The 24,508-nt window shown below is 39.6% G+C and overlaps 1 protein-coding gene and 2 long non-coding RNA genes across 7 annotated transcripts; 1 reads left to right on the forward strand and 2 right to left on the reverse strand.

Annotated features, from left to right (window-relative positions):
- LOC139814696 (uncharacterized) lies at nucleotides 1–24,506 on the forward strand. Of its 3 annotated transcripts, XM_071781168.1 has the most exons (5): nucleotides 1–359; nucleotides 8,313–8,596; nucleotides 15,034–15,198; nucleotides 16,394–16,600; nucleotides 16,783–24,506. In XM_071781168.1, exons 2-5 carry the CDS (start codon nucleotides 8,539–8,541, stop codon nucleotides 16,860–16,862), a joined length of 510 nt encoding a protein of 169 aa, XP_071637269.1. In that variant the 5' UTR covers nucleotides 1–359; nucleotides 8,313–8,538; the 3' UTR covers nucleotides 16,863–24,506. The 3 variants fall into 3 exon arrangements, with proteins under 3 accessions (XP_071637269.1, XP_071637268.1, XP_071637270.1); XM_071781167.1 differs by lacking the exons at nucleotides 1–359; nucleotides 8,313–8,596 and adding an exon at nucleotides 13,094–13,228; XM_071781169.1 differs by lacking the exons at nucleotides 1–359; nucleotides 8,313–8,596 and adding an exon at nucleotides 13,094–13,228 and having other exon boundaries at nucleotides 16,669–16,810.
- Nucleotides 12,264–14,331, reverse strand: LOC139814698 (uncharacterized). Of its 3 annotated transcripts, none has more exons than XR_011732520.1 (3): nucleotides 13,865–14,331; nucleotides 13,105–13,273; nucleotides 12,264–12,403 (listed from the first exon to the last, which is right to left on the reverse strand). It is a non-coding gene; the product is annotated as an uncharacterized lncRNA (long non-coding RNA). The 3 variants fall into 3 exon arrangements; XR_011732519.1 differs by having other exon boundaries at nucleotides 12,323–12,456; XR_011732518.1 differs by lacking the exon at nucleotides 12,264–12,403 and having other exon boundaries at nucleotides 12,811–13,273.
- On the reverse strand, nucleotides 15,093–16,481 carry LOC139814701 (uncharacterized). Its single transcript, XR_011732522.1, has 3 exons — nucleotides 16,344–16,481; nucleotides 15,794–16,075; nucleotides 15,093–15,230 (listed from the first exon to the last, which is right to left on the reverse strand). It is a non-coding gene; the product is annotated as an uncharacterized lncRNA (long non-coding RNA).
- Nucleotides 24,507–24,508: the final 2 nt, after the last annotated feature.

The following is a 24,508-nucleotide window of genomic DNA, read 5'->3' on the forward strand; positions in this document are numbered from 1 at the left end:
ATGAGGACGAATAGCCGAGGCTGCCTGTCGCGTCAAACGGGCCGTGCCGCGCGCGCGCGTCCACCCGCCCGCATACCATTAGATTTTCGTGGTTTTCAATGGGAACGCGCACCCGGCCGCGGCACTCGGACGCGCCGACGACGTGAGTGCCGTAACGACGGTATCGTACGTCGCGTTCGACCCGGGGGCGTCAAGCGCGCGCCGGTGGGCCAAAGCCAACCCGTTCGCGGCGTGAAACCTGCGAGAATCGACAATCGAGAATCTCTCGCAGGTGCGGCACGGCGCATCGCGTCGCACGGTCGGCTACGCGGGGACGACGACGACGACGACGACGTCGGGGGAGCGACGGAGAGCCGCGGGTGAGTAAAAAACATAAAAACGTTGATAAACGCGCCACACGCATGACACATTGATACATCGATACGTACTTGCGCGCGCGAGCACGGAAAATGCCCGCACGGCCCGCTGTCAAATAAAGGCGACGCGGCGGGAATAAACGACGTGCCGGCCCGCGCGGTATCTCCCCCCCCTCCCCCCCGCTGAAATGGAATTCCGCGCGCGTACGCCTCGCCGCGCTCCTTCCTCTCGTTCTCTCGCTCTCTCGCTCTCTCGCTCTCCCGCTCGCTCTTTCTCGCTCTTTTTCTTCCTCTCTTTCTCTCGCCTCTTTTTGCATTCTTCTACGCTACGCCGCATTCCTCTATTGATTCCCCGCGAATGTCGAGGGACGCGCCGCGCGGCGGTGGCGCCGACGACGACGATCGCTCGGAGTAGCGCGCCCGACCCGTCATCGTCGCCGTCGCCGTCGACGGTTTTTACTTCGACGATCCTCCCGAGTCGTCGGCGATTCCGGAGGCTCGAGAGAAACCGCCTCGTGCGATCGCGGGGTGATCGGGCCGTTTTCAAGAGAGCGAGAGAGAGAGACAGGCATACATCGAAAAGACGCGCGAGATTCGGCGCCTCTTCCCGTCGTCAGGTTTGCGGAAGAATTTCTGCGGCAGGTACGCGATTTCCACCGCGACGGGCGAACGATCTCGCCGCCCCCCGCGAGATCGTTCCGAGAAAGTCACAAACGAGAACGACAGTTGACGTCTCGCTCGCGTCTCGGAATTTCGCGACGAATTCCGCGACGAGAGAGATTCGTCGCGTCTGCCAGGACAAACCGTCCGCAATTATTTGCGAATCCGTGATTCATCCGTTTGTACAGTGTGGCGGTTCTGTACGCGGGTCTGCGCAAATTGACTGTTTCGCGCCCTTTGATCTCGTGGAAAAAAAAAACCGTCGCGTTGACAAATCGACATGAATGGTAAACAACGAGCGTGAACTCGCGACGAATCTCTGCCCGTGGCCGCGCTATTCGCCAAGTTTCGTACGATTAGCGAATCGCGAATCACAACAAGTTTGGGAGAAACGGGAGAAACTCGGCGCGACACGCACGTGATGCCCTCCGCGTATCGCGAAATCCGCATGGAATTCCACGCTGGCGAATTTTACGAAGATCACGCGAAGTCCCCGAGATTGACGTTTCTTAAAATGGTGTGATGCTCGAATTCACCCGGCGGTTGGAATTCTTTTCGTCGCGTTCATCGGAAGGGCCTGAGCAGAATAGCTGACTTATATTTAAGACAATGTTTTTCATGCTTTAAATTAAATCTTTGTTTTTAGTAACGCACAATACTGTCTTATTGTGTCTCACGTCTTAAACGTATGCACGAAGTGTCAATATTTGTAAAAGCATAAAACATTGTCTTAAATTATAAGTCAGCTATTCTACTCAGGCCCGAACTCGCTGGGACTCGGGAGTGATTTGGACGCATTCAAATTTTCGCGAACGAAAACGGATCCGCTTAATACGATTTATCGCGTCCGCGACACACCTTCACGGTCTTACTTGGTCTATCTTTTCTTCACTGAAATTACTCCTTTCGCAAGTGCGCAAAATTTAGAAATTTAGAAAGTGCGCTAGACGCGGAGGAATTTATGAGAGATTAAATCTACGGCAGCGGACTTTGTTCTCTTCCAAACGAAGGTAGATGTTTCTTGGCGATCTTCCTGCCGGGTATTTTAGCAGAAAACTTATCACGAGGTCAGATCAGATACTTAAGTAACTTCTTTTTTTACTTTTAATAACATTTGGAGCAAGATATGCTTTTATTAGATTTAAGTATTTTTTTTTATTTTCAATAATATTTGGAGTAAGATGCATTCGATTTAATTATCAGATGTTTAAGTAACTTCTTTTCTTTATTTTTCTTTTACATCTGGAGTAAGGATACATTTGATCTCATTATCCTTCTCTTTTTCCTGAAATTGCGACTTTCACACGTACAGAAAATTTGGAAATTTAGAAAGCGTCACTAGACCTCATAACATTTATGAGATATTTGAATCTACGGTAGTAATGGACTTTGTTCTCATGCAAATAAATGTAGATGTTTCTTGGCTACCTTCCTGCTAGATATTTTCATAAAAAACTTATCATAAAGTCAAATCAGATGTTTAAAAGTAACTTATTTTCTTTACTTTTAAAAACATTTGGAGTAAAATATGATTTTGTTATTAGATTTAAGTAATTTTTTTATTTTTAATGGTATTCGGAGTAAGATGCATTCGATTTTATTATTAAATATTTAAGTAACTTCTTTTCTTTATTTTTCTTTTACATCTGGAGTAAGATACATTTGATCTCATCCTCCTCCTCCTCTTCCTGAAATTGCGACTTTCACAAGTACAAAAAATTTGGAAATTTAGAAAGCGCGCTAGTAGACGTGATAACATTTATGAGAGATTGAATCTACGGAAGCACCGAACTTTTTTCTAAATAAGTAAATGTAAATGTTTCTTGGCTATCCTTCTGCCAGATATTTTAACGAAAAACTTATCGTGAAGTCAGCTGAGACGTTTATGTAACTTTTTTTCTTTGCTTTTTAATAACATTTGGAGCAAGATATGCTTTTATTAGATTTAAGTATTTTTTTTATTTTTAATAATATTTGGAGTAAGATGCATTCGATTTAATTATCAGATGTTTAAGAAACTTCTTTTCTTTATTTCTCTTTTACATCTGGAGTAAGGATACATTTGATCTCATTATCCTTCTCTCTTTCCTGAAATTGCGACTTTCACACGTACAGAAAATTTGAAAATTTAGAAAGCGCAATAGAGAATGATAACACTTGTAAGAGATTACATCTACGGTAGCAATGAACTTTGTTCTCTTCCAAATGAAAGTAGATGTTTCTTGGCTATCTTCCTCTGCCGAGCATTTTAGCAGAAAACTTATCATAAAGTCAGACCAAGATATTCAATTTTCTTTTCTTCTTTTAATTTTAAATAATTAAATCTTTGCTCCGTTACTTTTAATAACATTCGAGAGAAGATACGCACTTATTTCTTCGCATATTTGTAACTTACAATTAGTGTTCATGTTCGTCGCGTACTTTTTTATCACGTTCCTACGTTTCGGTAGAAATGCAACGTCCGTATATACGTATTACGGCAAATGGAAGAGAAACGATTAGCTCGCTTGATGTTTCGTTCGTCGGCGCGTAAAAATTCCGTGGAACGCGCTCGCGTTTGGAATTCCATCGGGTGCGTCGAACTTTTCTCCGAGTGATCGTGCCGATCTTTGTTTAGGGAAAAGTCGTTGCAAGTGAAACGTTGGTTTACGTTTAACAGCCAAACAAATTATTTCAGGAATTTAGGGGAAAAACAAAAAGCGAGGCGTCCTTCCCTTTGTAGATCTTTCATTTTGAAAATTTCTTTGTTAACGCACCTTCGTGCGTTCCGTTCATTCCATTCCTGAAATTTTATCACGCCTTTTCGTCACTCCGTTGCAATGGAAGTCTTGCGATTCTTACGATTCACGCTCTCATACCGCGACGTTATTGTTTTTCTTGGACGGCGGTCGATTTGTTAACTTTGCGAGTGCGCAAGTATAAATCTACGCAACGCATCGCATAGCATCGCTTTGTCGTTGGACGTTTTCCCAAGAAGTCGACCGTAAAACATCACGTGTATTCATTATTCGATCTCTTTCTAATTTTTCGCAATAATTCCGATAAAACGTATCTGTACAAATTGTATAAAAATTGGTTTTATTACATTGCCATGTTTCGCTAACAACAAAAATACATGTGGACAAAATCAGAGAAAGAGAGAGAGAGACAGCAGTTAAGATGGAAAATTTAATGTACAAGCAGACTTTATATAATTCTTATCCGGACTGAAGTTTTTTTTTCCATAAGTTCGTCAACAAGAACGTTCGACGAGAAATCTCGATCAGCGATTTCGAGCTCTTGCATTCTCGAGCTCCGCAGTCGCGTGTATAATCGCCCGCATACCACGTGCTATTCAGTGCATATATATGTATGTATATATGTGCATATACAGGGTGGTACGGATTACTCGACGAAACAAAATTACTCTTTTCGTGAAAAACTTAGGATCTGTAGGAAAAATTTGTAATTTTTAATATCTTGATGAATAAATCTTTATTTACTATCTCTATTTACTATCTCTATCGCATTTTTTAAAGACAAGCTTCTGTTATCTACTTATAGCTTTAATTTTAAATTTCTTTAAAATGACTCCATAACTGTGCATAAGTGTTTATATATTAACGATGTTAAACAACTTCTCGACATTCAATTAGATAAATATCTTTGTGGGCAATCCGTATAAAAATCATGTTAATTTCCATTTATAATTAAAGTAGAAACAAGGAGAACTTTACTTGAAGAAAGTCCTTTGACTTTCGGGAATATCTCGTTATATATGTCATTTGAAAATTATTAATCACGATATTAACAACGTTCACTTTCAGCTTAGCTTCTGGAGTTCTGTGCTTTTTTTTATAAAGGCAATAATTTCGGAACACTATGTATACCAGTATTGAATCTTTGGTCAAGATAACATGTGGGAATCTGTCGATCGAGTGGTTAGAGCGGCGAAGATGCGAAGACCATTTTTTCTGGTGGATCGCACACCGTTAATTTAACGCTCTCGCATTGAGCACGTATATTTTAAATCCTCGTAGTTTATGGATCGGTATATTCGATCCATAAAAATAAAATCTAAATATAAAAATCCAAATTGAACAAAATCCAGCGTGTAAACAAGTGTTTAATCAGTTCATATATGATTCTATCGAGATGCATTGTCCGCGCGTCTTTTAAACCCTGATTCCGATATTCACTGCCAGTATTGAAAATCTATAGCGTACGTGACATAAATTATAGATTTTCAGTACGGACAGTGAATATCGAAACGCAGCCTATGAAAGATCTACAAGTACAAAGTTCAATTTTTTTTTACATGTTTCTGATTGGAACGTGATCTGTTTAGTTCATAATAAGTATTGCACTACGCTACGGGATAGTACGTAATAATAGAAACGGTAATATGAAGGTGAATTCTCATTTAAATTGAAAACAAACAAAATTAGATATATTTATAATTGACTGAAGTTATAGTAGACAATAAAATCTTATTCGGTTTGGCATCGTTAGAAACTCAATCTGTAAAAAGATCAGTTCGCGATTGGTTCGTTCCTGAATGGAATTGAGTCGATCGAGGAAGAGAGTGAAGTAAAAATGTTTGTAAATTACATGGACTACAGCTGAATTTCGCGTATACGACGTGTGTTGATAGGGGTAACGCCTCCGAATTCCGCGGCTGTCATATTGATTCATATCATATTTACAAACGCGCGTCATTTCACGCACAATGACGTTCGCATTATGCGCAAGCGACTCTCGCGTTCGCGCGGTACACTTTATTCGGGCCGTCCTTTCGTTTAAATAGCACGCCAGCTGACGACGCCGTGATTCATAAAGCGTTTACACTGTGCGGCATTCGTGTAAAAATGAGAGGAAGGGGCACGGCCGAGGAACGGCGCGCCTTTGTAAACCAGATTGATCCTCTCAACTTTATCTCGTGGTTTTATCACACGAGAAACTCGACAAATACGACGACGCGCGAAATCGGGCGGTGCCTTCTTAATCGAGAGATTTCCTTTAAAAAAATAAACAAGCTTGCAGAATTTCGAGACTGATTAAATTGATAAAAGCAACGTATAAATTGATATATATATATATAACTATGATAATTAAACTTAATCCAGCGAAATGGCAGTTAAAGTTGATTATTATGAAAAATTTTATAATAATATCCATAATCGAAGTAGTTTCTGTCTCGTTTGTAGTCTCGTAATTTGGGAATTGGTATTGTAATTTCGGAGTTTTTAATTATTATTTTTTTAAATTCATTTCCTTGATTAATTTCAATTTTAATGAGATTGAGCATTTTAATTTTTAATGAAGAATTAAAAACTACTTTAGTAAATTAAAGGATGAATAAAATAGGTAGGTATATAAAAGCCGTTTTTTTTCGACGATTTTCGTCGGTTCGCGCAAAATCTGCAAGTTTCTAAAGAGAACGAAGAAAGAACCAAAGCACCGGAAAGAGCAGAGCGCGCAAAGCGGTAGGGAGGTGGATAAAAGGCTGTTTATATTGTTATGATGAAATCGTGATGTCGACCGTACGGTAGTGTTGCGAGAAGCGGGAAAAGCACGCGAGGAGAATGAGAAGGAATGAGAGAGGTCGCGATTCGGATAGCAATGGCTTTGAACCAGCCGCGATCTTCCATTTTCATTTTCATATTCGAAGATATTGTCCCTCTTACATTTCGTAGAATATTAGAGCGAAAAGCGAAAGCGATTGTATCAAGCATTTTCTTTTGCAGGAGAAATGTATAATATTTAAAAATATTCACGGAAGGCAGAAATCGACCAATTGTTATTAAAAATATCAAATTGAATGGTGTCTCTAAATTTGAGGCACACAGTAAGAAAATTTAAAAAAATTTGTATTATATTATATGTATATTATATGAAATGTTTGTAAAATGTTTGACTAACAATAAGTTTTATTAACGTATTTTTTGAATTATACGAAATGTATCTTAACATCAATTCTTCATTAAACACATTCTTTCCGAATTCTGTTGAAGTTCTATCTATGTTGATGGAAGCGGTTTAACCATCACGCCTGACTAAACTGTCACGTAGACATTATTTGACGTTCTACTTAGAGTTTCAATCGAATAGTATCTCTAGTATCTGTATTTCTAAATTCAAAACACATAGCGAGGAAATTGTAAGCTTATCATATGGAAAATTTGTAGAATGTTTGACTAAACCTTATTAACGTATTTTCCTGATCATATCAAACGTATCTTAACATCGATCTTTCGTTAAACACATTCTTTGCAAATTCCGTCAAAAGTTCCACATTGATGGAAGGAGTTCAATCATCGCGTCTGATTAAACTGTCACGTAGATCTTATTTGACACCTTATTTCTACTCGTGTAGAACATTATTATTAAATGACAAATAACGATAGGTGTGATAGCGTTATCCCTTTAAGTAGATTAACATTGTTTATTGTCGTTTCGTATCTGTCTTTACTTTCTGCCACGATATACCTGAGAAATGTCAAGTAGTCAATCAATAAGTTACATACTTGAATTCCATAAATTTTTCAAAATTTACAACTTTCAATTTTGTAACTTGGGAAGAATGTGAGCACTATAAAGAAATGGAAAGGTAATTGAGTTACTTTTTTCTTGTAGTATTTTTCTTCGTTGACAAGTTTTTGCTATTAAACCGGCGGTCGATTTAGCAAATAAGGGAAAAGCTATCATCTCAATTGCGACGATTTAAATTATTTTTGAATGTTTTTTGCAATTAAACTTGAAATGCATTACGAAGCTTGTTGTTAGAGAACTGTCAGTCTTATATAATTAGATTTTATCAGATAATCATGTACTTGATATAAATACTATTACAATTATATAAGCTATATAAGTCGTTTATAATTTGAAAATTATTAATGTTTAAAATATTTTTAATTTTATACAATTTAAAAGAAGTTATTTTAATCGTTTATAATTTGACAATTATTATTTTTGTTAAGGAAGAATCGATTTTAAATTTCTCCGGCGATACGTTACTGAAAATTGCAGAGACACTCTAGCGATTAACATCTAGCGATTATCAATCGACGTTAACGTGCTACACGAACGCGAACGTGTCGATCCCATTGCTAGATACGTGGCGCGAGAAGAGGTCCCGCGAGAGGAGTGCCGTGGGGGTGGGGATCCTCCCGCGAGAGGGAGGGGGGAGTCGACGGTGAGGGGTCCGCATTCCACAGACAATGTCACGTTTTTTAATCCCCGTTTTACTTTATTTGCACCGCCTCCGGCCGCGAGGAAGGCCCAAACAGTTAAAGTTCGACTTTTGTCCCTATACAGAGCGCCTGATTTTGCGACGTGGAAACGCAGACGGGACAAGGACGACGTATCCTTGGCACAAAACGACGACGAGGGAGGGAGCGCCGTGAAGGGAAGGTCGAGGATCCACGAACCGTTCTGAGGGTGCGCGCGAGTTTTGCGCGAGGGTGACACGCGAGGGGAGACGAATAGAGGAGGAAAAGGAGGAGAAAATTCACACGGACGGAACGATCGAAGAAAGGAAGATATGTCCGCTGTCGAGAGTGCCTTGGACGTCCTTTCCAGAGCGGCGACAATGGTGCAAGGTCAGTTTACACCTTTTGGAATTTCATTTCGTGATTCTCATTTCGCGGACCCGGACTCTCTCGATAATACGAGGAATGATAACATAAAACATTCCAAGAAAGCTTGATAAAACGAAAAAAAAATTACACATTGAAATATAATTTTGCTCTCTTTTAAAATCTTACAAAATAATCTTTTTCTTGCCGTTATAAATACACACAAAGAAGTTTAGTTCTCTTTCTTTTCTCCTCATAAAGTTCGCCGAATATCGCGGGATTGTTGGCGGTTTCGTTAGCAATAATGATACACATTAAGTTACGTCATTCTTGAAACGTTAGGGGAACCCGGAGATTTTATTATCTTCGTGATGATAGTCTTAAAAACGAAATGTTCGGTCATAAGAAAAAAGTATGTCAAGTATATTTCGAGCTCACAAATTTTCAGGCATAGTAGTAGAACAAAGGCAGGCGCCTTGAATTCAAAACGAACCATTTCAGTCGGACTTATTGTTATTCTACCGTATTGTCATTCACATAAATTCTGTCGGAATGCCTTTCTCGTATTTTTTGTTGATCCACTTTTTTGAGAAAACGCACTTCTCCTTTGCTCTCCATATTTCTCATCCAGACAATATTAATGCTTGAGATTGATGGGAACGCGGTATAAAGACATAACTTGACAATGAAACGTAATGCGATCGAATTCGCGCGGAATGCACAGACTTCAGAAACGACGACAACTACTCGACATGCCGCCGACATTCCTCGCATAATTTGTTCAATAGTCATTCTATATTTTACGCGCGTGCACACGGCGACGTTAACGAAGGCTCGTTCGTATGCAAGTTGGAGCGAATCGCCGTGGGTATCGCTATTATTATCGCGGGCGCCGAGTTATAATGCAACGTGCTATTACCTGACATAAATTCGCGATCGTAACATACTGTCACAATACGCGCAATCGTTTTTACATGGAATCGATCGCGCGATCGCGGGTGAGCAATTGCATTCTTCGCTTTGTATTCAACTGTCCGACTTACGAAATCCTGTTTGCGGAATGATCTGGATCTATTTAGTGCGAATACTGAAATCAGGAGGCATGAAATCATGCTGGAATACATTTTAGTTGTAGTAAAACATTTATGATAAAAAATTGAGTATTTTTATAGAATATATATATATATATTTTTTTTATGTGTATACACATGAAGAATGTAACTTAGTTATTCTTTTAAATAATAGTTATCAAAAAAATTTCAATCAAACACACCGTATATATATGGAACTTAGAAAGATAGTATATTTAAAAGCTAAATGAGAAACAAGGTACAAGGTTTTGATAGAGCTTCAAAACTCTAAATTATTAGATTTCTCTACTAGTTAGGACGTCAACAAAGACTGCCATTTTTTTAATATTATAAAATTATTTGAAAGAAAAAAGGGAAGGAATGTAACAAGTGATATAGCGCGTGTATATATACATACATATAATATTATTTGCTTATTTATTACAACACATGGGATAATGTCGATTGTCTTTGATTAAAGGAATTATTTGACTTATATAATTAAGGAGTTTAAAACAAGATAGTTTTATTTGTCATAGGGCGCATTTAACTAAATCCTACTTAAATGATAGGTACGTTTGCTGAACACATCGGTACTTCGGAGTGTCACAACGGGTTCCGCATAGTCGCCGTTTATAGTTGCGATTCCACGTATTGCAGATTAAGTACATGTGTTCAGCACGACGCGAGTCGGGCATTTGCTGATCTCGAATTTTTATTTATCAACGGAGCGACAATCTTTCGCTTACACCGATGCATTTTGTCAGGAAGTTTAGACAGAATGTGCCATGACTGCTTAACCTTCTATCGCATATATTTTACGGCTCGTATATTGTATTTTCTGTCTCTCGAATAATGAATGCGAAATGATGCAAATTAGATAATTCTAGTAAATTATGCGCACGGACAAATGGACGTTGAATTACGACTGGCGCTACAACACAAATTATATTTAATATAAGATCTAAGATTTAACGCGGATGCAAAAATATGAATTAATATGTAAATAATATTATTGCAAGATATATATGAATAAGAGTCAATATTATCGGTTTCCATTAAATTTTATTATTTTCACGACCGCCTTATCTTCATTTATCAATTTTGAAAATCCTATATATTCCGATTTTATGCTATGAAATCCTATGTAATAAAAAGATAAAAACTGCAAAAATGAGAAAAATGATACAAAGGCATTAGCGCCTCTTCTCTCCTTCATTTTTTTCTTCTTTTCTTTTGCATTTGAGTCATTGGAACTCAATGCATGATATGCGGTTGGTACATGGATATCGAAAGGGTTAAAATAAACGCATGCTATCAACTTCACTCGACGCATTCGCGCGTGCATCGCATCGATGCGCCGCGCCGGTTACATCGCGCACATACAGGGTCGCGCCGAATTATCGAACGCGTTCTTCGAATCGAATTAATTTAATTCAAAGTCCATGTAATCTTCTAATCTCTAGAAATTGGAAGAAGAGCTCGAGTGAAGTGTCGATTTCTTAGTCTTCAAAATTTTTCCTTTATATCCTACATATAATAGAACTTTGCCCTAATGTTAATATGCACATATCAGATCAACATTATCGCACGTCTTTCGAATCGAACTGATCTAATTTTAAATTTAGTCAATGTAAAGAAAATCTTAAAATTAGAAGACGGAAATTGGAGAGAATTGTTAACTATTGGTTCTCGGTTCAATAATATTTCTTTTCCGCCGTATCTTTATTGCTTAATGACTACGTCATGTAACGTCACAAATTCCTCAGACTATTTTTCCTCGTTAGAATGCTTGAAACAACCCGTGCGTCATACATATGTAACTTGAACGAATAATCGCACGTTTTTTAGTGTGACTTGGGTCAGACTATTCCGCTAAAGACTATAAAAGGAAAGAACGAAATATCGAGCGCTTTCAGTTTATTTTATCGGCTCCAAAGTGATCAAAGGGCATATATATGCGAATTTTTAGTCTGTGCTCACCCAGTATATCGTACCTACCTACCTACCTGTAAAAAGGGAAAGAGAGAAAGAGGCAGAGAGAAGGAGAGGCCGAGAGAAAGAGAAAGCGAGAAAAGAGACGAGTTGGCTTCCAGCCGAGCGTGCGCGCTTATAGTACCTTATAAATACACGCTTAATTCGCGACGTATCCGTGCAGGATACCCTCGGTGCCCAGCGTGCTCGCGTATGCGTGTGTACGTGTAAAAGCAACCTCCTTCGATCCCACGTGTTGCACGGGGAGAAGGGTGGCGGCGGACGAACGAGCCGAGGCGGCGGATGAATGAATGAATCTTAAGACAGTCGTGAGTGGCGCATTCACGAAACCGCGAGCGCCCCTTTGAGGGACGCGCTTTTCTTTTTCTTTCTTTCTTTCTTTTTTTTTGAGGACGCGCTTTTTTATCTCGCGGCTTCTCCTCGCGTCGTCGCCATTTCCATCCTCGTCGCCGTCGTTCCTTCGTCATTGTGCGCACCTCGCGATTGCGTTAAATGACCGTTTCGTTAGCCGCGGCTATACGCCGAACAGCGAGCGTGGGTTTGTGCGTGTTCGCGTGTCTCGCTCCGTTTTCCGCCTCCTGCCGTTTCCTTCTCGTTTACCGCATCTTCTTCATTCTCTTTGGATCCTGAGTTCTTCCGATTCTCCGTGGCGATTCCGCGATCTTCTCCCTGATGTCTCGATCGTCTCACGCCGCGATCGCCAACGCGGCCGTCTACTCGCGAGCGGATGAAGCGGTAATTGTATCGATTATCAGAAGCTGTGACACTGTGCCCGGAAAGTAAATAAATCGTCGGATCAGAGAAGAGATCAGTGCGCTTCTGCAAGAAGAAATGTTCAGATAATGAGATTTTTAGTGAGAATGTCGCGCAGATTTTTCATTTCGAAAATCAAAGTGGCGAAGTGCATCGAGAGTTATGTCAAGGAATAATCGTCGTTGAGACTATCTAGTGGTTATTTATTTAATTTAATCGCTGGTGAAAACGATCAGTGTGTATACCGTTTGGGAAACTTCAATAGGGATTTGTGCAAGAGCGGAATCGATGCACCGTTGATATTTGTGTTTCGCAGAACACAAGAACACTCAGCTCATGCTCTTGATTATTTTTAGCAGATAATCGTGCGTCGGGAAAAAGGCGCATTGTGTCGACGAAGATAACTTGTTTTATCAGAAATATCGTCATACTTCCTTTGAATTTTATTTACGCACCTCCATCATCAGCCCAATCGTTTCTCACGTTACAATTGTGTGATATACAGTCGCGATAGAAGAAAAAACTATACGTACCGTTATAAAAATTAATATATTATAAAATTAACTTTAAACTGTGCTATATTATATTACTGAAGAAGAACGCACAGTGATAATTGAACCCTCGCGAAAATACACAGTGCGTTTTGGAGAATGAAATAAACTTTCGTCTTGCTCGTCAAGTGTTCGTTCAATATATCGTAAGAGAGGACGATACCGCAGTTTTGACTTCGCCATTAATGCTCCAAAGACCGATAAAATGGAGCTCCCGTGCAAGAGAAGGCATCTCTGGCAGCCGTGGCTTAAAGTTGATAGCCTCCGACTGCCTCGCAAATCGGAAGGTAACGTCATTTTGTAAGGCACGGTGAAATGCGATCCGAAGAGGTCTAAAATTATAAAAACAAATAGGAAAACTTTATTATAAAGATTTGTTAAATTTCAGAAATACAGATATTATAATCATTTAATTTTGAAATGGATTTTATTAATAAATAGAAATTTTTATTGGGATCTACTCATCGAAATATGATGAATCTTACTAAATACGGCATTTCGCTTGGCGTTCAACTCTTCGGTATTCCATTTTAGTGTTTTACGATTTTACGATTGTGGCAATTGCAGAATAGTGTTGAAAATAATAGTATTATTAACAAAATATACTGCATTATATAAAATATGCAATTAGAGGTACGTTGAACGCCGAGCGATGTTGTAAGAGTGTGTCCCCCCCCTCAAATTTACGAACTAAAAGGGGGACCTTCGGCTCTCCCGATTTATTTCGCTGTTGGGTAGCTTCAGCAGCGGAAACGACGCTACGTTCGCCCTATGATTTGGAGTCATAAAGGGACGAGACTCATATGCACGTTCGTTAATTATCAGCGGTACATATCGAGACGTTAATTGATTCTCGAGGAAACCTTCCCACTCCGTTTCCGTTCAACTCTACGGTCCATTCATCTTTTCCCTACGGTACGCACCTCTAAACCAGTTTCGCCATCTTCTTGATGATCCTCTCACGGCTATTAGGCACTTCCTGCCGATCCTGAGAACCGAACTCGTTTTTGCTACCCTCCTCTCTCGTCCTTCGTTGTCTCCTTTCTCCTCCTCCTTCATCTTCCCGTTCTTTCTCGACCAATCGTGGCGAGGGGTTGTCTCGTTTGATTGATTTTCCAATTTTAGATACCCCACCGCTCGGAAATAGACGACCCTCGCGATTTCCGATAGATTCCGATCGATAACGCGTCTCATCGCGAAGCATGGTAAATAGTATGTAAGAGAGGAATTCTAGGTATGCTGTCGAAAGCGTGGAACACGAACGAGGCTCGGTTGCACGGTGTAGCCAATCAAACTTGCTTTTTTCACGCACACGCGCTTATACGCTCTTTCGCTTATACGCTCTCTTGTCTAAATGGACAATACTGACGAAAATATTTACAACCAGCCTAATCGCTCTCTTATGTCCACCACTCTTTACCATCCCCACTTTATGATCGCCGATTCGAAATAACGTTGACGATCTTCACATTCCATTTTAGTCCGACAAAGTCGAGGGAAACGAGCCAGCAGTTTTTCTTCGGAGGATTTCTCTTTGAATGCGTGTATTTCGTTTTCAAACTTTCGGAGACGTAGCGTAGCCAATCTCATTGACTGCATTTTGTCTGGTACTTCTTAAGGGCCCGAGCAGTAATAGCTGACTTATAATTTTAAGACAATGTTTTATGCTTTAAATCTTTGTTTTTACCAACGCACAATACTGTCTTGTGTCTCAAGTCTTAAACGAGTGTACGAAGTGTCAACTTTTGTAAGACTTGAGACACAAGACAGTATTGTGCGTTGCTAAAAACGAAGATTTAAAATTATAAGTCGGTTATTCTGCTCAGGCCCTAAATTAAAACGAAAAGGTGCAAGTGCGGAGTGGTTCGATTTAGAGTGAAATACATTAGCGGAGCAGAGACATCGCTCGGAAGCGAATTAGCGGGCTGAGCATGATTGATATGAAATAATAATTGATATAACGGATTCTTCACATCGAGTATTCATCTGACTCTTCGTCGGATTAGTAGTTGCTCCTCGTTCAGAATTTTCATTGACGTGTCAAACGATAGTGCGTTCACAGTGGTATTTTCGGTGTTTTCGTGTATTGCAGAGGAGAGACCGAAGGTGACGAATTTGCATCGGAAGCCAAGCAGCGCGTGGCGCAAGGAACGTAGGAGAGATCCGATTCAAAGCGAAGCGTTGGATATGTCAGCAGGAAGAACGAATCATCATCACAGCAGACCGAGTGTAATCGTTCCTACCACGCCGCAAGTTGGTAAGTGATCATTAATTAACGACGGAAAACCCCTAAAAAGAAAAAAGGGATGTGATTAGTATATATTTCGATATCGATTAAAAGTGCAAGATAAAATTATGACTAAAGATTCCGACACAAAATAAAGATCGCGTTTCGTTTTTCACGTGACTGATTATGAAAAATATGAAGTTCCGATCTTGAATAGTTTTGACGTCGAAAAAAATGCACGTTATGTAAAATTACAAAGTTCTATGAGCAATGAAAAATAAAGATTCAATTTCAATTCGTGCGGAGAAATGATAACGTAAAGTTTCAACGTTAAATAGATCCCTTACTTATAGATTCATATTTCCTTTGGCAGTATTTTTAATTTTTACAAGAAGAATGAAGTAAGATGATTCGTAATAGAGTCAAAATAAAAACATAATTGCGGAAAGATTGAATACTGAACATTTCGAAACCTGAATTAATTTTCGTAGCGGCAATGGGTAGCCAAAGCGAGTATTCGTAGCTCGATTTCTAGTAGAACTTAAGATAAATAAAAAATAAAATAAAATCAGTTCAATTTTACTATTATATAGCGTGAAACATTTCATATAAATAATAAATTTACCTTCAACTGATCTCATCTCCGAGTTTCGAGGTATTCGAATATTTTTACTGAATTGTTTCAACTAACAATGGTTCTGACTGTGCCAAGAGAGAGAAAGAGAGAGTCCGTTGTTAGGCATCTTCCAAGTTTCCCATTGTCGTCAGAGGTTTCTGTATAGGGTGTTTTATGACAATGCATTGCCCGCTGCACACTGGGATGGTGTGCAGATGCGAAATATCTCTCAATGGAAATACAGTAATCCCCCGATGGTACCGTAACATTCCTTCGTGTTAACGTACTTTCCTGAAATATTCATTTTCGCATTAGTTACAAACGGAATTGCGGTAACGGATATCCAGATGTCTGTTATGTTAGTAGTGGACAGATTCATTTATAATCTTTTTTTTTAAATTATATCTGCTTTTGTAATTTATTAATTTTTATTTTGATATTACTTGTAAAACGATAAAAACAATTTTACGCATACGTATGTTTTACAAACAATAACAGTCTGAAAATTATATAATTAACATAATTAACGTACAATTCTATATATATAGAATTAACGTACAACGAATGAGGTACGATGAAAGGATTTATCCACGTTTTTTTTTTTTTCAGGTATCACAATCGAGGATACTGCTATGACGCCTACGCCGACGACGACGCCTACCGCGGCCTCGGGTGGACAGAGGACCGGCATCAGGACGGCGGGTGGCGTCAGCGATCCCGCGATCGACGAGCACTTCAAACGGTCTCTGGGTCCGAAGAAGTACGCGGCTGTCTTCAACGCCACTACTCCTATGGACAAGGAAACCGGCCTGACTGGTAAGTACAGACAGATATCGAACGTTTGTCCCGTGAGGGATAAAATAGACGCGACATTCTGGATTCAGCATGGACCGGCCTTGGGTGATGCTTCCATGGTCCAGGCTGAACCAATCTGGATCCAGTCTTGTCTTAGCCTCGCCTTACCTTGGGACCAGTCTTAAGCGTTCTTTGCGCTGCAGTTGACGATCATTTCGCGAAAGCGCTCGGCGAGACCTGGACGAAGCTTCAGGCAATCAATCGAAACAAGGATTCCACCTAACTACCGGACAGACTCGCCGGAAATCTTGTCATCCTCCTCGTCATTGTCCTCGCTGTCGCTTGACGACCATGGTAACCCACTCGGGTGAAATCGTTCCAGTCTCGCTAAATAGACATTAATGATAAGTCATAATCGATAAGAATTAGCCGAATTCGCGATTGTATTCGAGGAATCTGCGTCCAAATAAAATTGCAATTAGGGACTAAAAAGATTTAAATAAGGATAAATAAAGGGAAATAAACGCGCACGCTAGGATACGATCTTGATAAAATGCATCTTCAAACCGGGTTTTTGTATCGGTACTCGACATTTTGGGAAAAAGGATATAAGTAAAAAGTTAAAAAATGATGGACTAAATAGTTAGATACTATTTAGCGTTCCAAATATTAAGTACTTTCTTAAGTTTATCGATTCGCTCTTCAAATGTAAATTACATCTTTTACAAATAAAACGTGAATCTGGCTTTATAAATTTAAATTTTTATATCTTTTCTTATATATCCGAATTACGATATTTTTTTCTCTTTTATTAAGTATATCTTATGAGTTTCATCTTTTAGAATTCGTAATTATACACTTATACACTTTTTCCACCCAGATTCTTTCGTAGACATTTTGTTTTAATTGATACGTACCGCGTTGTGTAAGCAGGGTATCAAGTGTCCTTGATCTTCTCGCTTTTCAACTGGGTGCTCGTTGTCGTCGCTTTTTCGTCAGACACGCGTTTAAGAAGACATCAGGAAAGTTGACCTGTTGCACGCTGTATTTTATACGGGCGTATTTAATATTATTATTGTATATAGGCACATATTCCTTTACTACGCCATCGCCACAGTCATTACCATATAGTTCCGAATTGTGTATGAATATAAAGTTATTTATTATAATGTTTCGTATTTCCTCGCAAAGTACTATGTTTATATATATATATAAATATATATACATATGTGTATGTAATATTTACGTAAGCGTATGACATTGTACGTCCACTCCTGGGGAACAATGATACGGCCCTTCCTAGTACAAGTAATTTCAATAAAGCACCAGCTATTTTGTAATTTGATCGTGTACAATTCGCCGAATGCCCGATTGCACATAATAAAATTTTCTTTTAATTAAATCGAGCGGAGCTACTGACGAATATTAAATGAGTTTGACAACTAGAAACACTAAATATTTATGATACCTATTGCGTAATTAATCACATCCGCGAAATGCAGGGATATGTCGCGCGCGCAAAACAATTTAAACAACTATGACTCTTTTAATTCGTCCCAACTAGGAGGGTTGGATCATTGTCCAGGGGTGCATATTATAATAACAACGTTATACCGGAGAGATCTCCTCGTGAGGGAGACACGCGGGAAGCGAATAGAAAGAACTGTAATTTAACAAAGCAGGGCACCATGTTAGTTATAAATATTGTATAAGTGTCACGTGTTTGGGCCACCGAGCCACGCTCGAAGCTGTAAAGATAAAAACAATTGAACGGAATATGTACAGGCAAATGATGACAATGATGTATAAGAAAGATTAAAAGGAAAGATGTTTAATTATTTTTACAGCGTGCGTTAATTTTCATCCTATCTTTTCCCGTCTCCTCGGTAGCGCGATTGCCCCCGTGTAAAACGCGCAGGGAACGGTTCCGCCTTGTTCCGGACGCTAATTGCCGAATGCTAAGAAGAGTAGTACTGATTTCTAATGGTGCTAGGAAGTCCAGCGCATACCCCAGCACACACAGAAGTCAGTACCTCTACTTTCTTATATGCGGAAATTTGTTCTATCGCTCTCTACCGTTGTAACGCAAACTGAGAGCGAGCTTTCGAGCAGGATTACTCCGGAGCCTTATGAGGTGATGTTCCAGAGGAAGGTCAAGTATCCGCGCGGGAAATTCTCCCTCTCCCTACACGTCGAACAATTTCTGAGATCAGTTCGTGATCTTCGAATGCGAAGAGTTCGATTTTGTAGAATAGAATGTTTACTTCAATTTCCTTTGACCGAATTATCTCTCGCTATACGTACTTCTTTTCGTTAACGTTGTTCATTCCCGGATTCGGTGGTTTCAGCCGGCTGGAGAGAGTGAGATCAGCCATCCTTCGCAGCGAATAACATGGAGAACGAACGGGGATGCGTTTTAAGTGCGAGAAAGCGCGAATCATGGATAAGTCCAGGGATTGTCTTGCAGAAGCTTACGTTCCTCTCCCTTCGCGATCGAGAACGCGATCGATAGCGAAAGGAGCTCGTCCCGATACTTCGAGGGAGAGACTAACGCGAAGCAACACTGTCGATCTACCGCGGGACTTTCCCCGGAACGGACGAATGTGTTATTCGTAGGTGGGCCCAGACGAATGGGACAGACTGTCCCGGGAGCGCTCGGATGGCTTCCTATATGCAGGCGGCCTGTTCACTTGCCGTAAAGCAAAGTGGTAACTTAATATTAGAGCTGAATATAAGTACGGTAATCCCACACCCGAGTCCAAAGTAAGTCTACACCTTTGTATCCCCCTCCCGTCCCTCCCGCGCCTTCAGTCATCTCCGAACCCCGTTTCCCTCTTACTCCGGGGTACCTCGAGCGTAATAACGCGACGGGATACTAGATATCGGCGGTACTCTGCGCCAAGTGCAAATTGCCACCACCCTCTCTGCCTATTGCAGTCTTTCATCCTCGTCTCTCTTCGTTTCTATCCCCTTTTTCTCTCTCCCCTGCCCGTATCTAACGGTGGTTTTGTCTTTGTTTTTCATCCAATATACATACAGTCGCAATTATCGTAAACTGCAATTATGCAACAATTCTACAGTACCTAAGCCACTAGCGACTTTATATTTAGATGTTGTTATGTTAAGCAAGAATTATTCTAAGAAAAATAAAAATATTCGGCAAGAATTTTGATAATACGCAACAGTAATAGACTTATTTGTATCTAGCGATAATTAATAATAGATTAAATAGATTAAATAAATCTCTTTGACATCTTTTCAGAACTTAATAACATTAAGCTTTTACTTATTTTGGTGCATACTCAAATCCACCTAATCTATGGGGCAGAATCAAATTTTTCTAAACAGAGTAACCGTTTGTTATACAATCAAGTTCGCATGACGAATTGTGCAATCATATCGTAATAAATTCCTGCCTTTTGTACAGACCAAGCGAGTTGTTTCCTTTATCCTTTCGTAGTCTTCGAGCGATTTTTAACGAAATGCGAGACAGGTGTTTTCAAAGTGTGCAGCCTTGGTACTATAAGATCAACTACATTATTATCTACACATTTCTTTGTTATAACATTTAAAACGCAGATTCCTTTCAGACATTTTCAAGCGACCTCAGTTTAAACACGTTAGTGTATTTAATATGTTGATTATATTCTTATTCTCTTTTCATTTATTTCAATATCTATCGATAATACTCATAAATTATTACCAAAGAATTATTTATTGTCTAGAATGTTAAAGACGTTATACGAAATTTAATAAGAATTGTTAATATTTATTTCAGTTTGATCCATGTGGCAAAATATCCAGAATATTGTTGGTTCCCCAACATTTTCAACTTTTTCTCGAATGACTTCCAAACTTACCTAAGGAGAAAGAACACTGCTATTTCATATTTTTCGTTCATTATCTAACTTATCGTTGAGCCAAGAGGTGTAATTACAAAGAACAGGCTTCGGAGGAAACGCGACACATCCCGCATAATTTATAATTAATCGGGGCAAGCGCCTCACTTCCGGGGCAAGCAGCACAGCTGGAAATGGGCCAGTGGATCGCATTGGGACAGATGCTCGCGTAAAACGCACATTTTCCAACAACGCGCAGGTGTTGCCCAGCATATTGGAAAGGCATATTGACTCTAAGGCTGTGAAGCGAATCCGAATTACGTCCGTGCGCGTTCGAACAACACTGTATCTCTATAGGTATAGATGTTAAATATTAAAACGGAGGAGAACATGGGAATATACGAGGTGACAAGAAGCAATTTGAAACTTTTACGACAAGATATATTTGAGATAAATATGAAAAATAAAAATGTCTAAGGTCGTTCAGTTATATCGAACAATATACCACTGATCTTGCGTTATAATACACTGGTAAATTCATAGTGTCAAATTATACTCAATTTGAGTCTTTTTAACTATTCTTATAGATCACCTGCTTCTACTCAATATGTCGTTAATTTAATTAAACCAATGAAATTAAAATAATACTGTTTTGCGTTAAAATAATAAATTTTGACACACATGGTAGTAAAAAATAACAAAATGTTATTTAACTTGAGGTATTGGTTCAAATTTCATCCTTTAATATTTAACAGTGTAAAATAAAGAGAGACTTAAGATTTGCAAAAATAAGATAAATTTGAAAATATGTATTATATTGTCTGGTTTAGAAACTAAATACCGCGGATGAGACACGGCTCTGAAATTCTGTCGTTCTCAGGTTTGGTTGTAATAACTTGGACAATCGTTCCATGCAACTGTTTCCAGACTCCTGTGCGAACCAAAAGATATGAGGCTAAGTAAGCGAAACTTACAATCCCTTAAATATCATGCACTAAATAAACGATCTTAATTTATATAAAAAGACCACATCAAAATGCTCAAAAAGGATGACAAGCGGTAACGTTACCTGTCTTTAGAATGTTTCTTAAAATTAGTGTAGGGTACAAGAAAATTACTTATTGAGTACTTACTCGTTGATTGCGTTGATGATCGATAAGCGGGTATTGAGCGCCGATCACATACTAGTTTCTATCGTCTACGGAGACGCGACACGTTACCGTTTGTTTACGTCAGGTCTCTCAGGCGTATCTCGTTTCTGAACCAGATCCGGCCGACCGCAGGCCGGCGTCGTTTTTCCGTTTTCTTCTCTTACGTTACACGCGCGTACCGTGTCAACGCCGACGCGGAATAAGCGAAAAACAAAGGCAGAAGCGGAAAGAAGAAATCGGGAGCGCGACAATGTCGAAGAGACAATGTGGAAGAGAGAAACAGAGTAGAGCATGTTTTGTCATCTCGCCTTTCGACATCAAGGTTTCCGCGAAGGATTTATGCAAGATCGAAAAGTGTGCGATATGTAATTTAATCGCGCTAACGGTTTAATCTCGGAAGGCAACTCACGCAGAGCAGATAAAAGTGACTAACGTAAACAAGGATATAATAAAATCTAACTCAATAGATCGGGACTGATTGCGAGTAAGGCGAACGGTGATGCAGCTAATCTAACAACGGAACGTGCGAATATTGATTTTAAGATATCCGTGAGTCAATAAGATTGCAGAGTTGACCTAAAGAAGATACAGCACAGACATACATGTAGAACAGAATTAATATATAAATAACAGAATTTTAATATACTGCGTGTTGCTAAAAATTCTGCAGTATACTACAGAAATATCATAAAATAAAAATTATGATTGCGCGGGGAGGAAAAAGGGAACCGATAGACGCGGCAAGGGCCCAACATCGTGCGTCGCATTGATTCGCGACGCCGCGCGCCTTGCATCGAAATCCCCGGAGCCGCCCCCTGCACGAACATCGGGTCGCCCCCATTTGGGCCGCGCCGAGTCATCCTGTTCCGAATACCTCCTACGGCGCGAATTACTATTCCACGACTTCTCGACAAATGGGCTATAATCCTTGATCCTTCGAACTATACACACACATACACACGGCTACACACACATGATGCGGATCGATAATATGCTCTCTGGCTTCCCCTTCCTCGTTTTAACCATTATTCATGTTAACTATCATTGTTTTAACGCCAAAAAAGATCCAGGAGGGGTAACGAATTCACAAAACGCGATAAGTTCGAAAAAGTCGGTTATATTCTAACAATTAATTATTTATATACACGAATTGTGAATGTGGAGTACTTTGATTCGTGCGACGGGTTCCGTAAATTGGTAGAAGTTACGCAAAATTAAAGTAGAGTATACACGGACAAAGAACTTTTTCGTGAGATTTGAAGATTTGCAGCAAACGCACATTTCTAGTGTTCTTTGAATTTTTCAGCACAAAGAGGCCCAAAGCTCAAAGGGCCGAGCTCTTATATCGCCAATGGTCCAGAATTCTAAAAAAATTGAAGATGAATAGATTACCCTTTGTTTTTCGGGAACAATCCGGACCGATTTGTTTGTCGACGTTTTAGGGTGTTCGCCGCATTTGCTAACGTCTGCCACTTACAATCAGTCGATTCGCTAAAAGGGCGATCTCGTAGCGTATATACATTGGCGGGTTGGCCCGTGAAGGGTTGCGCCGAATCGTCGGGCAAATCTCCTATATGCCAATTTAGATTTGCGGGATAGGAAAAGCATAATTAGTTAATTGATAAGTGATTTCTCAATAGTCATATTTTCAAGTATTGATTATTATTTGCCCAAATCAAAAAGATAAAAAAGAGATATCTTTTTCTGCCATTTTTTGATACTTAAATAGACATTTTTGTGACTAATTCTTGTAAAAAAAACCAACTGGGACGAAGTGAAGACTGAGGCAATTAATATTGTTTGATTGCCGCTCTGTTTGCAAGAAAATTTTATCGAAAAGATATCAACCGCAGACGAAGGAAAGTATTCGTTGATGAAAGAAAGTAGCAGAGACGCACTTTCGCGAACGCCTAGGATGCGTCACGCAGATTCCACGCGTCGTATACGCATTTTTTTTCTTGCGCACGCAACGCCATCGCGCTTTCTGAGTCATACCGATCCTCCGAGTGGAAAAGTTCGTTGCTGTTTACACGTAATCGATCTGCACGCGTCTCCCTTACGTAATCCTATTACATCGTCTATAACTCACGTTGCAGGGTTTGAGAGAGCATAACGATTGCGCAAATCCTCCAAATCGATTGTCCTTCCGCAATCGAAGGCTTATCCTGTAAACGACAACGCATCTGATCGCTACAGATAGTGTAGATTCCCACGAAAAATTGACGCGATATGAACGTTACCAAAATTTAATTTCGAAATTGTCGAGTTTTGGTGCCATTTTTTAAGTCTAATTAATATTTGTTACACATCCATTTTCGTTGTTTTTAGTATTGCTGAGGAGTTATCGAGACGAGTGAAAGAAACAAGACAATCAATCTTGATTTAAAAATATTCATCAATTTAAATATTTGTATATGAAAGCTTTTTCGGTTTTCCTTTCTCAGTTTGACATCATTTTAACTTATTCAATTTTTTACATAAGCTTAAAAACTACTGACGATAATTTTTGTTTCAATTAAAAGAACTTTAATTAAGGAAACGCATCGAGATGACTCAGGGCGAAAAGTATTAAAAAACGGACGCTGATCGTTCTCATTGAAAGCGACGCGTGTTTCGAGAACGACATATACGCGGGGCTGATTCACCCTCCCGCTCCATTCATTCTTACACCCTTACTACCACCTCGTGGCGGGAAAACGCGCAGCCGCGTTGGCGGCGAATATATTGTTCTCCAAATTGTTTCGTCGCAGTTCCGACGAGCCTTCGTTCCAGATTCGCTCTAATCACGAAGACTGGACAGAAGTGCATTGGGTCGTTGCACGTCGAATATCGAAAGCTTCAGTTTTGCGCGAAACGCTCCGAAAAACGAATATTCTCTAATAATTACACACGTGTTTTGTTTAACTTATTAAAAAAAAAAAAAAAAAAAAATAGAAATA

This window comes from Temnothorax longispinosus, chromosome 6 (assembly GCF_030848805.1).
Source record: "Temnothorax longispinosus isolate EJ_2023e chromosome 6, Tlon_JGU_v1, whole genome shotgun sequence".
NCBI lineage: Eukaryota > Metazoa > Arthropoda > Insecta > Hymenoptera > Formicidae > Temnothorax > Temnothorax longispinosus.